The following is a 15,910-nucleotide window of genomic DNA, read 5'->3' as shown; positions in this document are numbered from 1 at the left end:
CCTATTCTGGCACCACCCCACCTAGGATCCGAGTACGTTAATCGGAAGGGGTATTTCTCTATGGTTCTCCAGGCGCTTGTGGATCACCGTGGGCGTTTCATTGACATTAACACAGGCTGGCCCGGAAAGGTGCATGACGCACACAAAGTTGAAATGCCCATTGTGATCCTTGGAGATCCCGCTTACCCGTTAATGCCGTGGCTCATGAAACCCTACACAGGGAGCCTTGACAGCAGCAAGGAACGGTTCAACTACAGGCTGAGCCGGTGCCGAATGACTGTGGAGTGTGCCTTTGGCCGTTTAAAGGGCCGCTGCCGATCTCTGTATGGGAAGCTGGACTTGGCCGAAAACAGCATCCCCGCGGTTATATCCGCGTGCTGTGCCCTCCATAATATTTGTGAAGGGAAGGGTGAAAGCTTCACTCAGGCATGGACCTCTGAGGTTCAATACCTGGAGGCTGAATTTGCATAGCCAGAGAGCAGGGCTATTACAGGGGCCCAGTGCGGGGCTGCAAGGATTAGGGATGCCTTGAGGGAGCAATTTGAGGCTGAAAACCAGCAGTGATATCTGGTGCCCTGCACGGGAGTGAAGTGCAGTAGTTCCAATCTTTAGGAATCAGTGTCTGCTTAGCAGACAAGCAGACTTGCAGTGCCTGTTTATTTCCTGAGCTAAGGAGTCTTTTACTTTATGCAATAATAAAGAATGTTTTCAAAGCCAAAGAATCCATTTATTGAAAAGAAAAAAATATTATTTAGTGAAAAGAAACAAGGGGGTGGAGTGGGGAACGGTACAATCACAGATTCGCGTATGTCCTGTCTGGTGTGCTGTGCAGTGAGTGCTGCACTTCAGGATAGCTATACTGCATGGTGATGGGGGTTGAGTGCAGAGGGTAAGGGTCGTGGTTTTCAGGGATGGGTGGTGAAGATACTGGTGTTGGAGGCAGCGGGTGGCGTGAAGAACACGGAAGTTGGGGAAAGTGGGTTGGAGGTGACAGTGGGGCACAACGGAAAGAGTTTTGGGACAAGGGCTGTAGGGGGGGTGGCGTTTGCGGTACTGCTCCTCTTTCTGCATGGCTACCAGCTCCTGGATAGCATCTGCTTGGCGCTCCAGGATGCTTATGAGCCTATCAGTGCTTTGCTGCCGGTGCACGGTGGTTTGCCGCTGGTGCGCTGCGTTTTCCTGGCGGATCCTGCTTTCTCTCTCCCTCCAGTCCTGTGCATTCTCATTCTCTTTAATAGATTGCCGCATCACTTCTTGCAGCATGTCTTCTTTGCTTTTTCGCGGTCTCTTCCTGAGTCTTTGCAGTCTCTGAGCAGGCGATAAGAGGGACGGCTGAGGTCTCAAGGTTGATGCAGCTGTATAGGCAAAATGCAATATTTAACAGAGGCAGCATTGTTTACACCAGACAGACTAATGATTCCCCCCGCACTTAAGGAGTAGAAAACACACAGGGTCTACACAATAGCATAATTTTCCCGTCCGAAACAGAGCACACATATCCCGCGGGAGCCTCAAAATGGTGAGTAAGGGGGACTGATTGTTTCAGGGCTGCACTGTCCTCTGGGTTTCTGTGCCTTGGGGAGAGCCAACAGCTTCAGGGGGCACCTACACTGAACACTGTCCCAACATTTTCCACAGGAGTTTGTCCTGGACGATATCTCACTGCTAAGGGTGACCTGGGAAGCAAGGGAGGGTCTTCTACTGCAATGCGGCTTCTGCCCTGGCCCATATGCAGCTTGCCTGTGTGCAGCAATGGTCCCCCCGCCCCTCGCGGCACAGTGGCGCGGACACGGTCATGGCCCCTTTCCATCATGTCCTTTGATACCTTCCCGAAGGTATCGTAATTCCTACGGCTGGAGCGCAGCTGGGACTGGACAGCTTCCTCCCCCCTAACACTGATGAGGTCCAGCAACTCGCCATTGCTCCATGCTGGGGCTCACTTGGCGCGTGGAGGCATGGTCACCTGGAAAGATTCGCTGATAGCACTCCACGCCACGCCAGGCTGAGCAAACAGGAAGGGGATTTTTAAAATTCCCGGGGAATGTAAAGGGTGGGTCACATGGTTGGTTACCTGAGGCCAGGCCAGAGTTTGAACTGATGACCAGAGTGGCTAGAACAGGCATTGTGGGATACTGCCGAATAATTCTGGAGGCCATTCACAGCGCATTGGGCGGCCACACTGGCGCCGCAGCGCTGCAGCGGCAGCGCAATACTCGCTATTCCTCTCGGAGAGGTGGAGTACATGCAGCGCTGCAACCACGGAGATACAGCGCTGCAAATGCCTTGCCAGTGTGGAGGGGGAGTGAGTTACAGCGCTGGGGGAGCCTTTACAGCGCTGTAACTCGCAAGTGTAGCCAAGGCCTGAGGCAAAACTTTGACTTAGTTCAGGCATAGCCAACAGGAGTTACCTACATGTGGCCGATACTCAAAGCCTACTCCAAACAGGCCATCCCAAACCTGTAAAATGTTACCACCCCTTCTTTCTTGCCCTAAAAATTCCTATGACCATTATCTTCACCTATCCGCCACTAAATCCTGGAGATCACGGTTATGTATGCCACCAGACTGCTAACAATCCCCAGGATAAGAAGACCAAACATAAACATGAGCATATTCTCTTATTCATTTCTCATGTTTACTTTTTAAGGCATCATCATTATTGAACCATTTCCAGTGGCTAATTCAAGCTTTAAGGATGCATTAGGGGAGCAATATAAACTTTAATTTACCATTTTCTGATTTTCAGAGGTTTCAGGTTGTCCACACTCCAAATTCTGGAAAAGCAGAAGGTAATGCTTGGCAACCTTAACTCTACATTACCTAAGTTTTTAGGCATTAATTTAATTAATTAATAATTATTAATGTACAGTTTTGAGAGAAAAAATATATGTATACATTCAATTTGCCTGGGCAAGAGAATGACTTGAGAAACTGGAAGGGAAAGGGATTTATAGTTAGTCATTTAAATTTCTATTTTATTTTCATTTTATGGCTGGTTGAATTGTATTTGTTTATTTTAGCAAATCCTGATAGTTGTGAGAAAAGACCTTGTTCTTAAAAATCATTATTCTGTTATCAGAATAAGATTGTAATATTAATAATATTGATATTTTATAAATAAGTAATTTAATATATAAAATAAAATAAAAGCTAATCTTCTATATTTAATATATTTAAAAAGGCAAACAGGAAACGATACACAAACAAATCAACCATCAGGTGTAGCTACATGCATCTCAATTTCTCCTGTGCAGTTAAATTTCATATTGTAATCTCTGCAGTTCTGAAAGAACAAATTGAAACATCCATGAAAATAGAAACAAAAGATGAGGATGGAAAAACTGCTACTGTATTTCACGTATAATTACAAGACCAAATGGATCGGTAAGTAGGGTCACAGTTTTTGGTGTTTTTCACAGCACCAAAAAAAACCCAACAAAACACCTGCCAAATATGAACCAACCAACCAACCAGAAACAAAACTTACTCCAAGCAAAGTCAATAAGGGAGAAAAGCCAGAGCCCTTCAAGTTCATTCCTATATTTATTGATTTTACCTGGAAGCTGGAAGTGTTGGAGAGCATATACAAAAGATTAGAGAGAGACTACACAGCAGTGTGTGTGTGTAACTGGGAGAAAAAGGTGCTATATTATATGACTGATTAAACATTTAATCATTACCACCTATGATTTGCAGAGATCAACAAAGCTAAGGTAACCCATTATTGTGTAGAACTTGCACTGTTTTGTCTTGGGGCCTGGGCAATATATATATGGGCTAGCTTTCCAATTAGTTGGACAAATATAAGATATATACACACAGTATATGTGTGGTTTCCCCCGTACATTCGACCGGGTAATTAAAAATCTAGCCCTTTCACAATCACAAACATGAAACCTTTGTTTCGACTTTATACATTAAAGCAAGGATAAGGGTCTCTTCCAGCCACCCCTCCCAGCTTTCCCTTTGTGAAATAGGAGAGAAGCCTGATTTTTTGCATGCCCTTTCTGTAACCATTCATATCAGTAGTCACACAGTGGCAGCGACATCATTCACATTAGGTGAGGAGACAGAATAAAGAACGAACATACGTGCCCAGCCTCGTCACTTTTGATTAGATCTGAATGTAGCAGATTTTAAACCCTCCTCTGTTCAAGCTTTGGGAAATGGCGACGAATGTCGGGGAGGCGGAGAGGGAGGCATCTGTCAGGGAACCCGATTGGTCATATTTTGCCGCAGATTCCTACTTGAAATTGGGGGGGGGGGGGGAGGAAGGGGTGAGCGTTACATAGCCACACAATAGCAGCCACCCCCACGGGAAGCCGCGTTATCAAATGATTTTACCAGAAGGGACAATATTCAAAAGACAAATAGAAAAGATATTGTAAAGAGAGTCCTAATTTAACCAGCAGCACGCTGAGAGGCCCAGCAGTGTCAGGAAACGTGGTCTTCTAGAGCAGTTACAATGATTAGTGCTAGCCCTTAGCTCTGAGTCTCCTAATCCTAAAGCTGTTTTTCCTGCACTGGTCTCCTTTAGTAAAGAGGCTAAAAAGAATTATGCTGGAATGTTTTGCCTGCCTAGCGCTGTCCCGTCCCAACCGCCGCATGCATAGACAGCGAAGAGCGTGGGAGGAGGGAAGGTGCAAATAATCCGCCCTTTTTCGTCTGCAGTTCTCAATCAGGTCGTACACCAGGCAATATACGGAGACGTTCCCCCACTCTCGCTACACAGCTCTGTCTGTAATTCTAGTCGATATGTCTGGTCGTGGTAAGGGCGGCAAGGGTCTCGGAAAAGGAGGCGCTAAGCGCCATAGGAAGGTGTTGAGGGACAACATCCAGGGCATTACAAAACCCGCTATTCGCCGTTTAGCTCGTCGTGGGGGCGTGAAGCGCATTTCGGGTCTCATTTACGAGGAGACTCGAGGGGTGCTGAAGGTGTTTTTGGAGAATGTGATCAGAGATGCCGTTACTTACACCGAGCATGCGAAGCGGAAGACTGTGACTGCCATGGATGTTGTTTATGCGTTGAAGCGCCAGGGTCGTACACTGTACGGATTTGGAGGCTAACCTGTGCCAGTAATTGTCTCAGAAAACACCTATAACCCAAAGGCTCTTTTCAGAGCCACCCACACTTTCATGAAAAGAGCTGTTGTGCTTGCGGTTTCCTTCTTCGGTAGAGAGGCCCGGTAGAGCGATATCAGTGCTTCTGTTTATATTTAATCGAGCTAATTAGCTCTAGTGTATGAAGTAAAATTTTCTAGAACGACTGCTTAAATTATCGGGTTTTCTGTACAATACTTTTCTCTCAATAAAACATGTTAGTTCCTTACTTTCCAACTGAGCGTACACAAACACCAAGACTTAGTGAAAGCCACACACGGTTTAAAATTAACGAGTGCGCACCTATATGAGGCTTTTCAAAGCAAGGGATTTACAATCTGGCCAGTAACGCGAGAAGCGATGTATGTTATTTTACGGGAGCTCTAAAGATGAGGAAGCACCCCCACCCACGACCTGAAAAATATTCGTGCATTAAGCTTTTTTTAAAAAACCCACGAAAATCCTAGACCAACAGCGAGCTGTTTTACCTTCCTTAAGGATAGCATCTTTGCAAGCCTCTTAAAACATTAAAGTATAGATACAGCTCTTTTCCGTGTGAACGTGGTGGCTCTTAAAAGAGCCTTTGGGTTTAAGTGGTTGCAAAAGGGGGGCGTTTAAGCTCTTTCCCCACGGATGCGCCGAGCCAACTGGATGTCTTTAGGCATGATAGTGACTCTCTTGGCATGAATAGCACACAGGTTGGTATCCTCGAAGAGACCAACCAGATATGCTTCGCTGGCCTCCTGTAGAGCCATAACGGCCGAGCTCTGGAAGCGCAAGTCGGTCTTGAAATCCTGGGCGATTTCACGGACCAGGCGCTGGAAGGGCAACTTGCGGATGAGCAACTCAGTAGATTTCTGGTAGCGGCGGATCTCTCGCAGAGCCACAGTGCCGGGGCGATAACGATGGGGCTTTTTCACTCCCCCAGTGGCAGGCGCGCTCTTCCGGGCAGCCTTAGTGGCCAACTGTTTGCGAGGGGCTTTGCCACCAGTAGATTTACGGGCAGTCTGCTTAGTCCTGGCCATTCTGAATGATTACTTCTAAGTCTGAAAACAAGAAACAAATGAATGAAAGTGAGTGCGCTGACCGCTCTTTATAGACAAACTCTGTATCATGATTGGATGAGGAGGAGACGACAATTCTCATTGGACTATTCAAAATACGTTTTACTTCTCTCTCCTTCCAAATGTTCATTGAGGAGGCGGTCAGAAAAAAGTGGCCACGAGTTTATGAGATCCATTAATTATATTAGAATTAATAATATAATCGATCAGTCACTTAAGAAATACCTCCCTACAGCCACCCCATCCACAACACTTCCGGGAGTACTACTAGCGTGCTGTAATCGGAGCTTTCTGTAAATAACGCGGGCTTTTCAAATGTTTTTTGAATAGTCCAATGAGAGTTGTCGTCTCCTCCTCATCCAATCATAATACAGAGTTTGTCTATAAAGAGCAGTCAGCGCACTCAGACTCATTCATTTGTCTCTTGTTTTCTGACTTAGGAGAAGTGACTATACAGAATGGCCAGGACCAAACAGACTGCCCGTAAATCTACTGGTGGCAAAGCCCCTCGCAAACAATTGGCTACTAAAGCTGCCCGTAAAAGTGCGCCTGCCACTGGGGGAGTGAAAAAGCCCCATCGTTATCGGCCCGGCACTGTGGCCCTGCGAGAGATCCGCCGTTACCAGAAATCTACTGAGCTGCTCATCCGCAAGTTGCCCTTCCAGCGCCTGGTCCGTGAAATTGCCCAGGATTTCAAGACCGACTTGCGCTTCCAGAGTTCGGCCGTTATGGCCCTGCAGGAGGCCAGTGAAGCATATCTGGTTGGTCTCTTCGAGGATACCAACCTGTGTGCTATTCATGCCAAGAGAGTCACTATTATGCCGAAAGACATCCAGTTGGCTCGGCGCATCCGTGGGGAAAGAGCTTAAAGCCCCTCTTACAACCCCATAAAAACCCAAAGGCTCTTTTAAGAGCCACCACGTTTACACGGAAAAGAGCTCCATCTCTGTTTTAACTAGCTTGGAAAGGTACATATTATCAGTTATCATTGAAGGTAAAACAGTCTGCTGTTGGTCTAGGATATTCGGGGGTAAGCTTAATGCACGAATAGTCTTATATTCTCCTTTATTATCAGAAAACCCCCTTTCCCTGCAGTTCGTGGGTGGGGTTAGTTCCTCATTATTAGAGCTCCCACAAGCTAACATGGCTTCCTGCGTTACTAGCCAGATTGAAAATCCCTTACTTTCACTGAAGGTTGGCGCTGGTGTGGTGTATAGTGGGTGACCAGACAGCAAGTGTGAAAAATCGGGACAGGAGATTTATTTGCGGAGGTAATAGACCCAATTTCTTATATATGCTTCTATCTCTATAAAAATCAGGATATCTGGTCTAGGTGTATGTGATTTAATTACTTCCGCAGGTAGAAAGTAAAAGGACTAGCTTACATTTGATTTACAGAGAAAAGTAGTAAAAAGCAACAGAGGGTCCTGTGGCACCTTTAAGACTAACAAAGGTGCCACAGGACCCTCTGTTGCTTTTTACAGATTCAGACTAACACGGCTACCCCTCTGATACTAGAGAAAAGTAGTGCAGTTCTAGAAAACTTCACTTCCACCTAGAATAACAGACTACTTACTGGTTTAAATATATAGAGCGATATTCGTGCTGTTTATCAGGTTTCTCTATCGAAGAAAGAACACGCAAGCACAACAGCTCTTTTCATTAAAGTGTGGGTGGCTCTGAAAAGAGCCTTTGGGTTATAGGTGTTTTCTGAGACAATTACTGGCACAGGTTAGCCTCCAAATCCGTACAGTGTACGACCCTGGCGCTTCAACGCATAAACAACATCCATGGCAGTCACAGTCTTCCGCTTCGCATGCTCGGTGTAAGTAACGGCATCTCTGATCACATTCTCCAAAAACACCTTCAGCACCCCTCGAGTCTCCTCGTAAATGAGACCCGAAATGCGCTTCACGCCCCCACGACGAGCTAAACGGCGAATAGCGGGTTTTGTAATGCCCTGGATGTTGTCCCTCAACACCTTCCTATGGCGCTTAGCGCCTCCTTTTCCGAGACCCTTGCCGCCCTTACCACGACCAGACATATCGACTAGAATTACAGACAGAGCTGTGTAGCGAGAGTGGGGGAACGTCTCCGTATATTGCCTGGTGTACGACCTGATTGAGAACTGCAGACGAAAAAGGGCGGATTATTTGCACCTTCCCTCCTCCCACGCTCTTCGCTGTCTATGCATGCGGCGGTTGGGACGGGACAGCGCTAGGCAGGCAAAACATTCCAGCATAATTCTTTTTAGCCTCTTTACTAAAGGAGACCAGTGCAGGAAAAACAGCTTTAGGATTAGGAGACTCAGAGCTAAGGGCTAGCACTAATCATTGTAACTGCTCTAGAAGACCACGTTTCCTGACACTGCTGGGCCTCTCAGCGTGCTGCTGGTTAAATTAGGACTCTCTTTACAATATCTTTTCTATTTGTCTTTTGAATATTGTCCCTTCTGGTAAAATCATTCGATAACGCGGCTTCCCGTGGGGGTGGCTGCTATTGTGTGGCTATGTAACGCTCACCCCTTCCTCCCCCCCCCCCCCCCAATTTCAAGTAGGAATCTGCGGCAAAATATGACCAATCGGGTTCCCTGACAGATGCCTCCCTCTCCGCCTCCCCGACATTCGTCGCCATTTCCCAAAGCTTGAACAGAGGAGGGTTTAAAATCTGCTACATTCAGATCTAATCAAAAGTGACGAGGCTGGGCACGTATGTTCGTTCTTTATTCTGTCTCCTCACCTAATGTGAATGATGTCGCTGCCACTGTGTGACTACTGATTTGAATGTTTACAGAAAGGGCACTCAGAAAACCCGACTCCTCTCCTGAGTACAGGGGACTGGAGTAGATGACCGCTCGAGGTACCTTCCTGTCCTATGAGTCTATGAAATCTATTAATCTGTTTCACAAAAGGAGTTGCGGGAGTGTGTGGGAAAGATCGGTAGCATTTCTTTTAACTTATAAAGTGGGCACAAAGGGTGTATGTGTGTGATTTTGTAGGAGCTTGGGTTTTACTTACTTGGACCAACGTACAGGGGAAAATACCCAAATCTACCGAAAATTATGCAATCTATGTATATTTGCCCAGGTACACACGGTAATTAAAGAACTACATAGTAACAGGTTATCTTTGGTTTGCTGATCTCTGCAAATCACAAGTGATAAAGGTTTTCTCACAGTCAGTCATGAAATACAGCACTGTTTTACTTTTCTTTTTCCTTTGTTTCCATCTTGGGGAGGTGGTGGTTTTGTTTGTTGGTTGGTTTTGGTTCCCCCCTCCCCAATTCATTCATTTGGTGTGCTTCCCACAGGGAAGAAAACAAGGACATGTGTATGAGTTTTAACCAGGCAGCACCTTTATTATTCAAAATACATTCAAGGTTCCCATGGGGAAACAGATCACCACAGTCACTCCCACTCCACTGATCCTTTGCCAGTTTTTGGGCCCCCCACTGCACAGGGAGCCAATCACACTAGAAAGCTCTCTGTGCACCTCCACTCACCCACTAGCATCCCTCTCTCTTTCAGGTGTTGAGATGAGAAGGGACCTCAAACCCCAGCTAGCACCACATCAAGTGTATTGGCAGGGTAGTTCCTATAGGATAATGCCTAATTCCTTCCCCTCCCTATAAAGGCTGCTGTGTCCCATGCTAGGAAGAGGAATCTCTCACTTCCACAGGGTAAAAAATGAGATAGTCTAAGCCCTGGTGTCCTGCACTTAAATCTTTCCACCAAGAGGAGTTAAGTATATTCCAGTTCCTGTCAGGGACGTCAGACAAGCCTCTGTTCAGAATACAATGTGCACGTCACAAATATGGACCGTTTAGGGCAAGTAGAATTCCTTCCCGGGGTGGTTCTGCTCAGCTCAGCACAAGATCTGCACTCCCGATGCCCATTTGAGGGCACACCAGGAGTGATATGGAAGAAATTCCAAAATTGAGCCATTTTTCCCACTGTAAAGAGTGTTCCGTTCATGTAGTGAGTGACTGGTGCTCTCACAGTGGAACCAGTCTGTGGGTACATGAAACACCCATCTCCCTGGAAGAATTGTGCATTGGCACTGACCAATGTGCTTGAACAGGACTGGTATGCAAGGACAGAGATGGACACATTTAAAAACCTTTTAAAGCATAATCTAATAATCCAGACACTGGCAGGGAAGGGGGGAGAAGGGGTTAAACTCCCACCTTCACTAATGCCTTGTCTTGAGGACCCAGTTAGGCCATCTGGCTCAGGGGATTCTACTTTAGATTCTCCCATTTAACAGACAAGACTACAGGCCTGCAAAGCTGAAGGCTGCGCCTTATCATGCTTTGGAGACATGGCTTAGTGTCTCATGAGCACAGAGAGACAGAGGACATCAGGAGCTACCATGTTTAACCATATTTCCAGCATGACAGAGATGCTAATATAGAGGTGGCTCCTTACTGGAGAGCAAAGTCGCTTTAGCTCTGTAAGCAAGGAGAAGTCTCTCTTGAGACATTACATCAGACAATGTAAACTAAAAAACAGAGTTCTGCACAGCCTCACATACAAACCCCTTCCCGCATCTCATACCAGTGTCTCCTTAGTGTACAGTTTTCACAGGGTTTTTCAAGCACCTTTCACTAGCTGATCTATGCATACCCGCATTGTCTTGGCTTCCCTTGGGAAGCGTGGGGTTCAGACAGGTGTGGGAATAGTCATTTGCCTTCTAATAGCAGATTATTGTCTTCCCCTAGCTTGTATTGTACATTAGAATGTAAAATGCATTCTCATGGACAAAGACTCCTCCCCCTGTGCTCCAGTTAGGGGGTTGCCTTAATATAGCTATAAATGTGCAAACTCCTATCTAAAGTTTATAAGGCTGAAGCAGGGCTTCAACCCATTAAACTGCTGTAGGAAACAACCCTGAGTGAATATTATATTTGGAGGGGGACACTCCTCAATAGATTTCTCATTATATCAGACCACCTCTCAGAGGGATAAAGTCACCAGCAGCATCAACACCAGACATACCACCTATAGCCAGTGATTGAAGGTTTCCATTTTCACTTCCAAAAATGTCAGTTGCTATGTTGCGCATAGTCAGGCTGCAAGAATGGCTAGTGTCCCAGAGGAGGTGAGGGAGAGATCACAACCATAGGGGAATAGAAGGGGACTCTGTACCAGAAGCAAGAACCAAGCTAAGGAGTGTCAGACCGAGCTCCAGATCAGGGTGATCAGTCCAGCCACCACACTGCCCTGCTGGAGCAGTGATGGGCCCAGGGCATGAACCAACTAGATTGGCACAGCAAGGCAGAGTCACACAAGGTAAAACCCACCCCACAGGTGAGGGGGATGGCAAACTGGGCCCACTCCCAGAGTAGCATTTGGCTGCTGATCACAACAAATCACAGGTGATAATGATTTTCTTGAAATCAGTCATGAAATATACAGCACTTTTACTTTTCTTTATCTCTGCTTTTTTGTTGTTGTTGTTGATTTCCCCCCCCCCCATTTGTTCTTTTCCAGTTGCAACAATGTGACCTAGAAGAGTAATTTAAAAAAAAGTAGAGTAGAAAGAGTTGGGGAGGGGATTTATTGCCTTATTATTATATAGTATTCGTTATATAAAGAGCCCAGGGAAGTTTGTTTGCTTGCTTGCTTGGTTTTCTTGTTGATTTTGTTTGTTAAATCCCACTTGTCTTTCACCTTTGAAAATAGTGATTTCATTTAAAAATGTATTTAATATTTACAGATCATCAAAATACTGATGGATTATTTATATAATTCCTAAGAGTTTACAGTATAAACATAGAAGTAAATATAACCAGAGGTGGAGATGGGTGTCCTAAAAATTTGTTTTTTAAAATAAAATATATTTGTCATATAATTTGTTAGCATCACATTTTCTTTGTGCATTTTCTAATATTTAATCTTGTTGTCCCTGTTTTCCTTGCATCAGCAGAAAACTTTCACAGAAGCTTTCTCAGCCCTTAATTTAAGAGGCAGAAGTTATGTTTCTCAGCATTTCTTACAATTTTGGGTGGTATCACCACATAATACCTTCCTCAGACACATTTATGATATATCTTTAAATTCTCTTCAAAACAAGGCACTAAACAAAAAGCTTTATGAAGTAAATGGTATTATTTATATGAAAATTAAACACAAGTGTTTTCAGGATGAAGTTCTAGAAAATCCTAATAGACGTTGTAAACTATATAAATTTAAAAAAAGAAAGGTGATGGAAACAGAAACCTCAGTTTGTAAATAGATTTTTCACTCCATATTGGTTTGATAACATCACTTAAGGATTTTAGGGTGGGATTTTCCTCACAAGCACTGAGATGTGGCCTAACTGCAGTAACTGGTAATAAAAATCCCTTTCTATTGAGTTCAGCTGGAAATGAGTTAGGCTATAGGTGAGTGATTTTGACAAACCCCGCTTCCTTTAAATGACTGCATCATGAACATGAATTACTAATGATCTCTAGGCAATGAGCATTTACTGTGGTTAAGGAAAAAACAGTTTTCTAGAAAACTTGGGTGGAAGAAAGGAAAATTTGCATAGTCCAATAATAATGTTAGATCACTGCAGTTTCTGTTTGCTAAATGTAAACAAATGAACCAAACAGCAGTGAGTTTTATTAAGCAATTTAAGCATAATTCATAATGTAGAAAAAGTCGATAAAATAGACTAACCTATTGCTACAGCACTTGACTGAAAATTGGAATGGCTCTAACCTTTGGATTTGAAAGTGTAGGATAACAACATCCAACTATGGTTTAGAATGACTCATTAAAGAATATATATTTGTATAAAATCAACTCCCCACAATTCTATAATAAAAATATAGATGTCCTCTTTGAAGATACTTTGATTATTGTATTAAGTCATTACATTTTCTTATTCATAATAATATTATTATTCAATGTTGAATTTACACATTATTTTTATTATCACAGCTACCCTGGTTAGATGTCAATAAATACATTTACATTTTGATTAGTAATATCTAGAGGTCCTGAAATTAACTTCGTTTTATGTGACACACACAGTTCATGTAAAACAAAAGAAAATACCAAGTGTGAGCTAACTAAGCCAGTATCCTGAAAGCACATGGGATATGTTTAATTTCAATCACAAGAAGTCAATAGTATCAGAGGGGTAGCCGTGTTAGTCTGAATCTGTAAAAAGCAACAGAGGGTCCTGTGGCACCTTTAAGACTAACAGAAGTATTGGGAGCATAAGCTTTCGTGGGTAAGAACCTCACTTCTTCAGATGCAAGACTTACATCTGAAGAAGTGAGGTTCTTACCCACGAAAGCTTATGCTCCCAATACTTCTGTTAGTCTTAAAGGTGCCACAGGACCCTCTGTTGCTTTTTAAAGAAGTCAATAGGAAAGCATATCATTAAGCATTTTGTCTTTGCGGGATGAGGTGTGAAATTCTGGCCCCATTGAAGTCAAAGCCAAAAACTCATTGACTTCAATAGAGCCAGATATTCCCTGGCTTGTTGGTCCTGCAATGAGTTGCACACAGGCAGACCCCTGTGGTCCTCATTATAGTATCATTTTGTAATTTTAACCTTCACCTATTGTTCTTATAAAGGATTTCCATATTTATTACATCTCAAATATTTCCACATCAAATTTGTTCAGTTTACAATTTTTTAAGCCAACTGCCACTACTTTAAATTCATCATTCATTCTGAAAAACTGTTTTTATAGTTTTGTTTTTTGTTCTCAATGATCATCAACAATAATGAATATTGCACAGTCCAAATTATTTCCTTAATTGCTCTTGGGCTACCTCATCTCCAAATTCTGATCACAGTTATAATTGTGTGATTTCATGAGCCTACAAGGGGGATGTGCAGCTACAACTGAAGCCACAGATTTGGCCTGTAAGAACATATAATTACTAGTGATGACAAACAAGGAAAGAATCAAGCTGAATTTTGGATCCCACTAGCAAGTATTAAGGATAGAGTGGGGGAGGAGGGATGGAAACACAATTTTAAAAAGTAATCTGTAGACTGCATTAATTTAACCTCAAGAATATTGATAAACAAATATGGAACTTTATAATGACTTTTCACAAATGCACTATTTAGAGTGCACTTGTATAATTTGTACCTTTAATAAATAAAGATCCTGATTTTTTTTTTTTTTAGTTTAATTACAATTTAGGAGTAGACTCCAATGATCCTAGGGGACTGAGAGTAATGTCTACAGGGATTTGTGTCCCCCCATAATATAAACAACTATAAGCCATTACTGAATTCGACTTTGGCTATAGCTTTACAGTTTTAAAAGCTATTTGAGATTGACCTAGAGTGAAACATTTGCAAGTACTGCTTCCAACTATTGGTTGGTAAATTGCTTTTTGATTGGCTGGAATAAAAACAACAACCAATGGTGACATGGTATCTGAAGCTGACCAATGTGTCGGTGCTGACACCATTTGTTTCTTGTATCAAATAGGAAGTCAGACAGCAAAAGCTACTCATTTGCATACGCTCCCTATAAATACTAGGGTAGCTGTGCTATCAGTATGCTATTGTTCTTGAGTTATACTGCGAACGTAAACTGCTACCATGCCAGAACCGGCAAAATCTGCCCCTGCCCCTAAAAAGGGTTCTAAGAAAGCTGTGACCAAGACTCAGAAGAAAGGGGATAAGAAAAGGAGAAAGACTAGGAAGGAGAGTTACTCTATCTACGTGTACAAGGTATTGAAGCAAGTTCATCCTGACACCGGTATCTCCTCTAAGGCCATGGGGATCATGAACTCCTTTGTAAACGACATCTTCGAACGTATCGCTGGGGAAGCATCTCGTTTGGCGCATTACAACAAGCGCTCGACCATCACTTCTCGGGAGATCCAGACCGCTGTGCGTCTGCTTTTGCCGGGGGAGCTGGCCAAACATGCGGTGTCTGAGGGCACCAAGGCTGTCACAAAGTACACTAGTTCCAAGTAAACTTTCAGATCTTTTTTTCAGCTATAACCCAAAGGCTCTTTTAAGAGCCACCCACCTTCTCAATGAAGGAGCTGTATTACTATTTTATTTTTATTTACACAGAATAGCTAGTGTATAGAAAAAGTAGGATTTCCTTTTCAGACAAACCCTAAATAGAGCTTTACTACAAACTAAAGCTTTATTCGCTCTACTTCAGTTATTAATTTTCTTTGGTGGTTAAAATAGGATGGTTTAAATGTGTATTGCTCTAACTCCAACTTCCCTCCTAAAAGTCACCCCCACCCCTCGCCAAGGAGCACGAAGTCAACCTAGCGCTACAGGTTTGTGTTTGATCTTAGTCTCTAGTGTGAATCATAGTGGAAATACTGTAGAGCAGGTAAGTAAGGATAAGAATAAGGTATTTGAAGTCTAAACTGACTTGACTTATTACATTTCATTTTCCTCCAGTTCCTGATTTGAGGAACTCCCCAGAGCCTTGTGAGCAGGTTTAAAAAAAAAAAAACATTTCAGGATAGTTTAATCTCTATAGCTTTGATTAGAGCTCCTACTATAGATTTACTATGTATGCCCAACAAAACATTCTATTGTCCTCAGTTTCATAACTTTCTGAATGTTATAGCTAATGCATAGAGACTGTTTTCGGCATCTTTGAGCATTAGGAAAATTGGGGGGGGGGAGCTGTTCTCACTCCTACTGAAAAGAAAATCCTTGCAAGGCACGCTGAACAGTTGTAAATCCCGACTGAGGAAACGTGTCTAGAGTATCACAGTGAAAACTGGTTGGTGAAAAGCATATGCCGTGCAG

The 15,910-nt window shown here is 43.5% G+C and overlaps 5 protein-coding genes across 5 annotated transcripts; 3 read left to right on the top strand and 2 right to left on the bottom strand.

Moving 5' to 3' along the window:
- The first annotated feature begins 4,732 nt into the window (after positions 1–4,732).
- Positions 4,733–5,120, top strand: LOC135883617 (histone H4). Its single transcript, XM_065410836.1, has one exon. It carries the CDS (start codon positions 4,756–4,758, stop codon positions 5,065–5,067), a length of 312 nt encoding a protein of 103 aa, XP_065266908.1. The 5' UTR covers positions 4,733–4,755; the 3' UTR covers positions 5,068–5,120.
- Positions 5,121–5,714: 594 nt separating this feature from the next.
- Positions 5,715–6,143, bottom strand: LOC135883458 (histone H3). Its single transcript, XM_065410583.1, has one exon. It carries the CDS (start codon positions 6,123–6,125, stop codon positions 5,715–5,717), a length of 411 nt encoding a protein of 136 aa, XP_065266655.1. The 5' UTR covers positions 6,126–6,143.
- A 479-nt stretch (positions 6,144–6,622) lies between these two features.
- On the top strand, positions 6,623–7,033 carry LOC135883472 (histone H3). The gene has a single exon (XM_065410610.1). The coding sequence runs from the start codon at positions 6,623–6,625 to the stop codon at positions 7,031–7,033; it is 411 nt and encodes a 136-aa protein (XP_065266682.1).
- An 838-nt stretch (positions 7,034–7,871) lies between these two features.
- On the bottom strand, positions 7,872–8,231 carry LOC135883564 (histone H4). Its single transcript, XM_065410762.1, has one exon. It carries the CDS (start codon positions 8,206–8,208, stop codon positions 7,897–7,899), a length of 312 nt encoding a protein of 103 aa, XP_065266834.1. The 5' UTR covers positions 8,209–8,231; the 3' UTR covers positions 7,872–7,896.
- Positions 8,232–12,681: 4,450 nt separating this feature from the next.
- LOC135895250 (histone H2B 8) lies at positions 12,682–15,592 on the top strand. The gene is made up of 2 exons (XM_065423325.1): positions 12,682–13,333; positions 13,521–15,592. Exon 2 carries the CDS (start codon positions 14,726–14,728, stop codon positions 15,104–15,106), a length of 381 nt encoding a protein of 126 aa, XP_065279397.1. The 5' UTR covers positions 12,682–13,333; positions 13,521–14,725; the 3' UTR covers positions 15,107–15,592.
- Positions 15,593–15,910: the final 318 nt, after the last annotated feature.

This window comes from Emys orbicularis, chromosome 1 (genome assembly GCF_028017835.1).
Source record: "Emys orbicularis isolate rEmyOrb1 chromosome 1, rEmyOrb1.hap1, whole genome shotgun sequence".
NCBI lineage: Eukaryota > Metazoa > Chordata > Testudines > Emydidae > Emys > Emys orbicularis.
Note: the sequence above shows the minus strand (reverse complement) of the source record. Positions and strands in the feature narration are given on the sequence as shown.

Coding starts and splice junctions, on each gene's coding strand:
- LOC135883458 (XM_065410583.1), bottom strand. CDS start 6,125: ATGGCCAGGACTAAGCAGACTGCCCGTAAATCTACTGGTGGCAAAGCC.
- LOC135883564 (XM_065410762.1), bottom strand. CDS start 8,208: ATGTCTGGTCGTGGTAAGGGCGGCAAGGGTCTCGGAAAAGGAGGCGCT.
- LOC135883617 (XM_065410836.1), top strand. CDS start 4,756: ATGTCTGGTCGTGGTAAGGGCGGCAAGGGTCTCGGAAAAGGAGGCGCT.
- LOC135895250 (XM_065423325.1), top strand. CDS start 14,726: ATGCCAGAACCGGCAAAATCTGCCCCTGCCCCTAAAAAGGGTTCTAAG.
- LOC135883472 (XM_065410610.1), top strand. CDS start 6,623: ATGGCCAGGACCAAACAGACTGCCCGTAAATCTACTGGTGGCAAAGCC.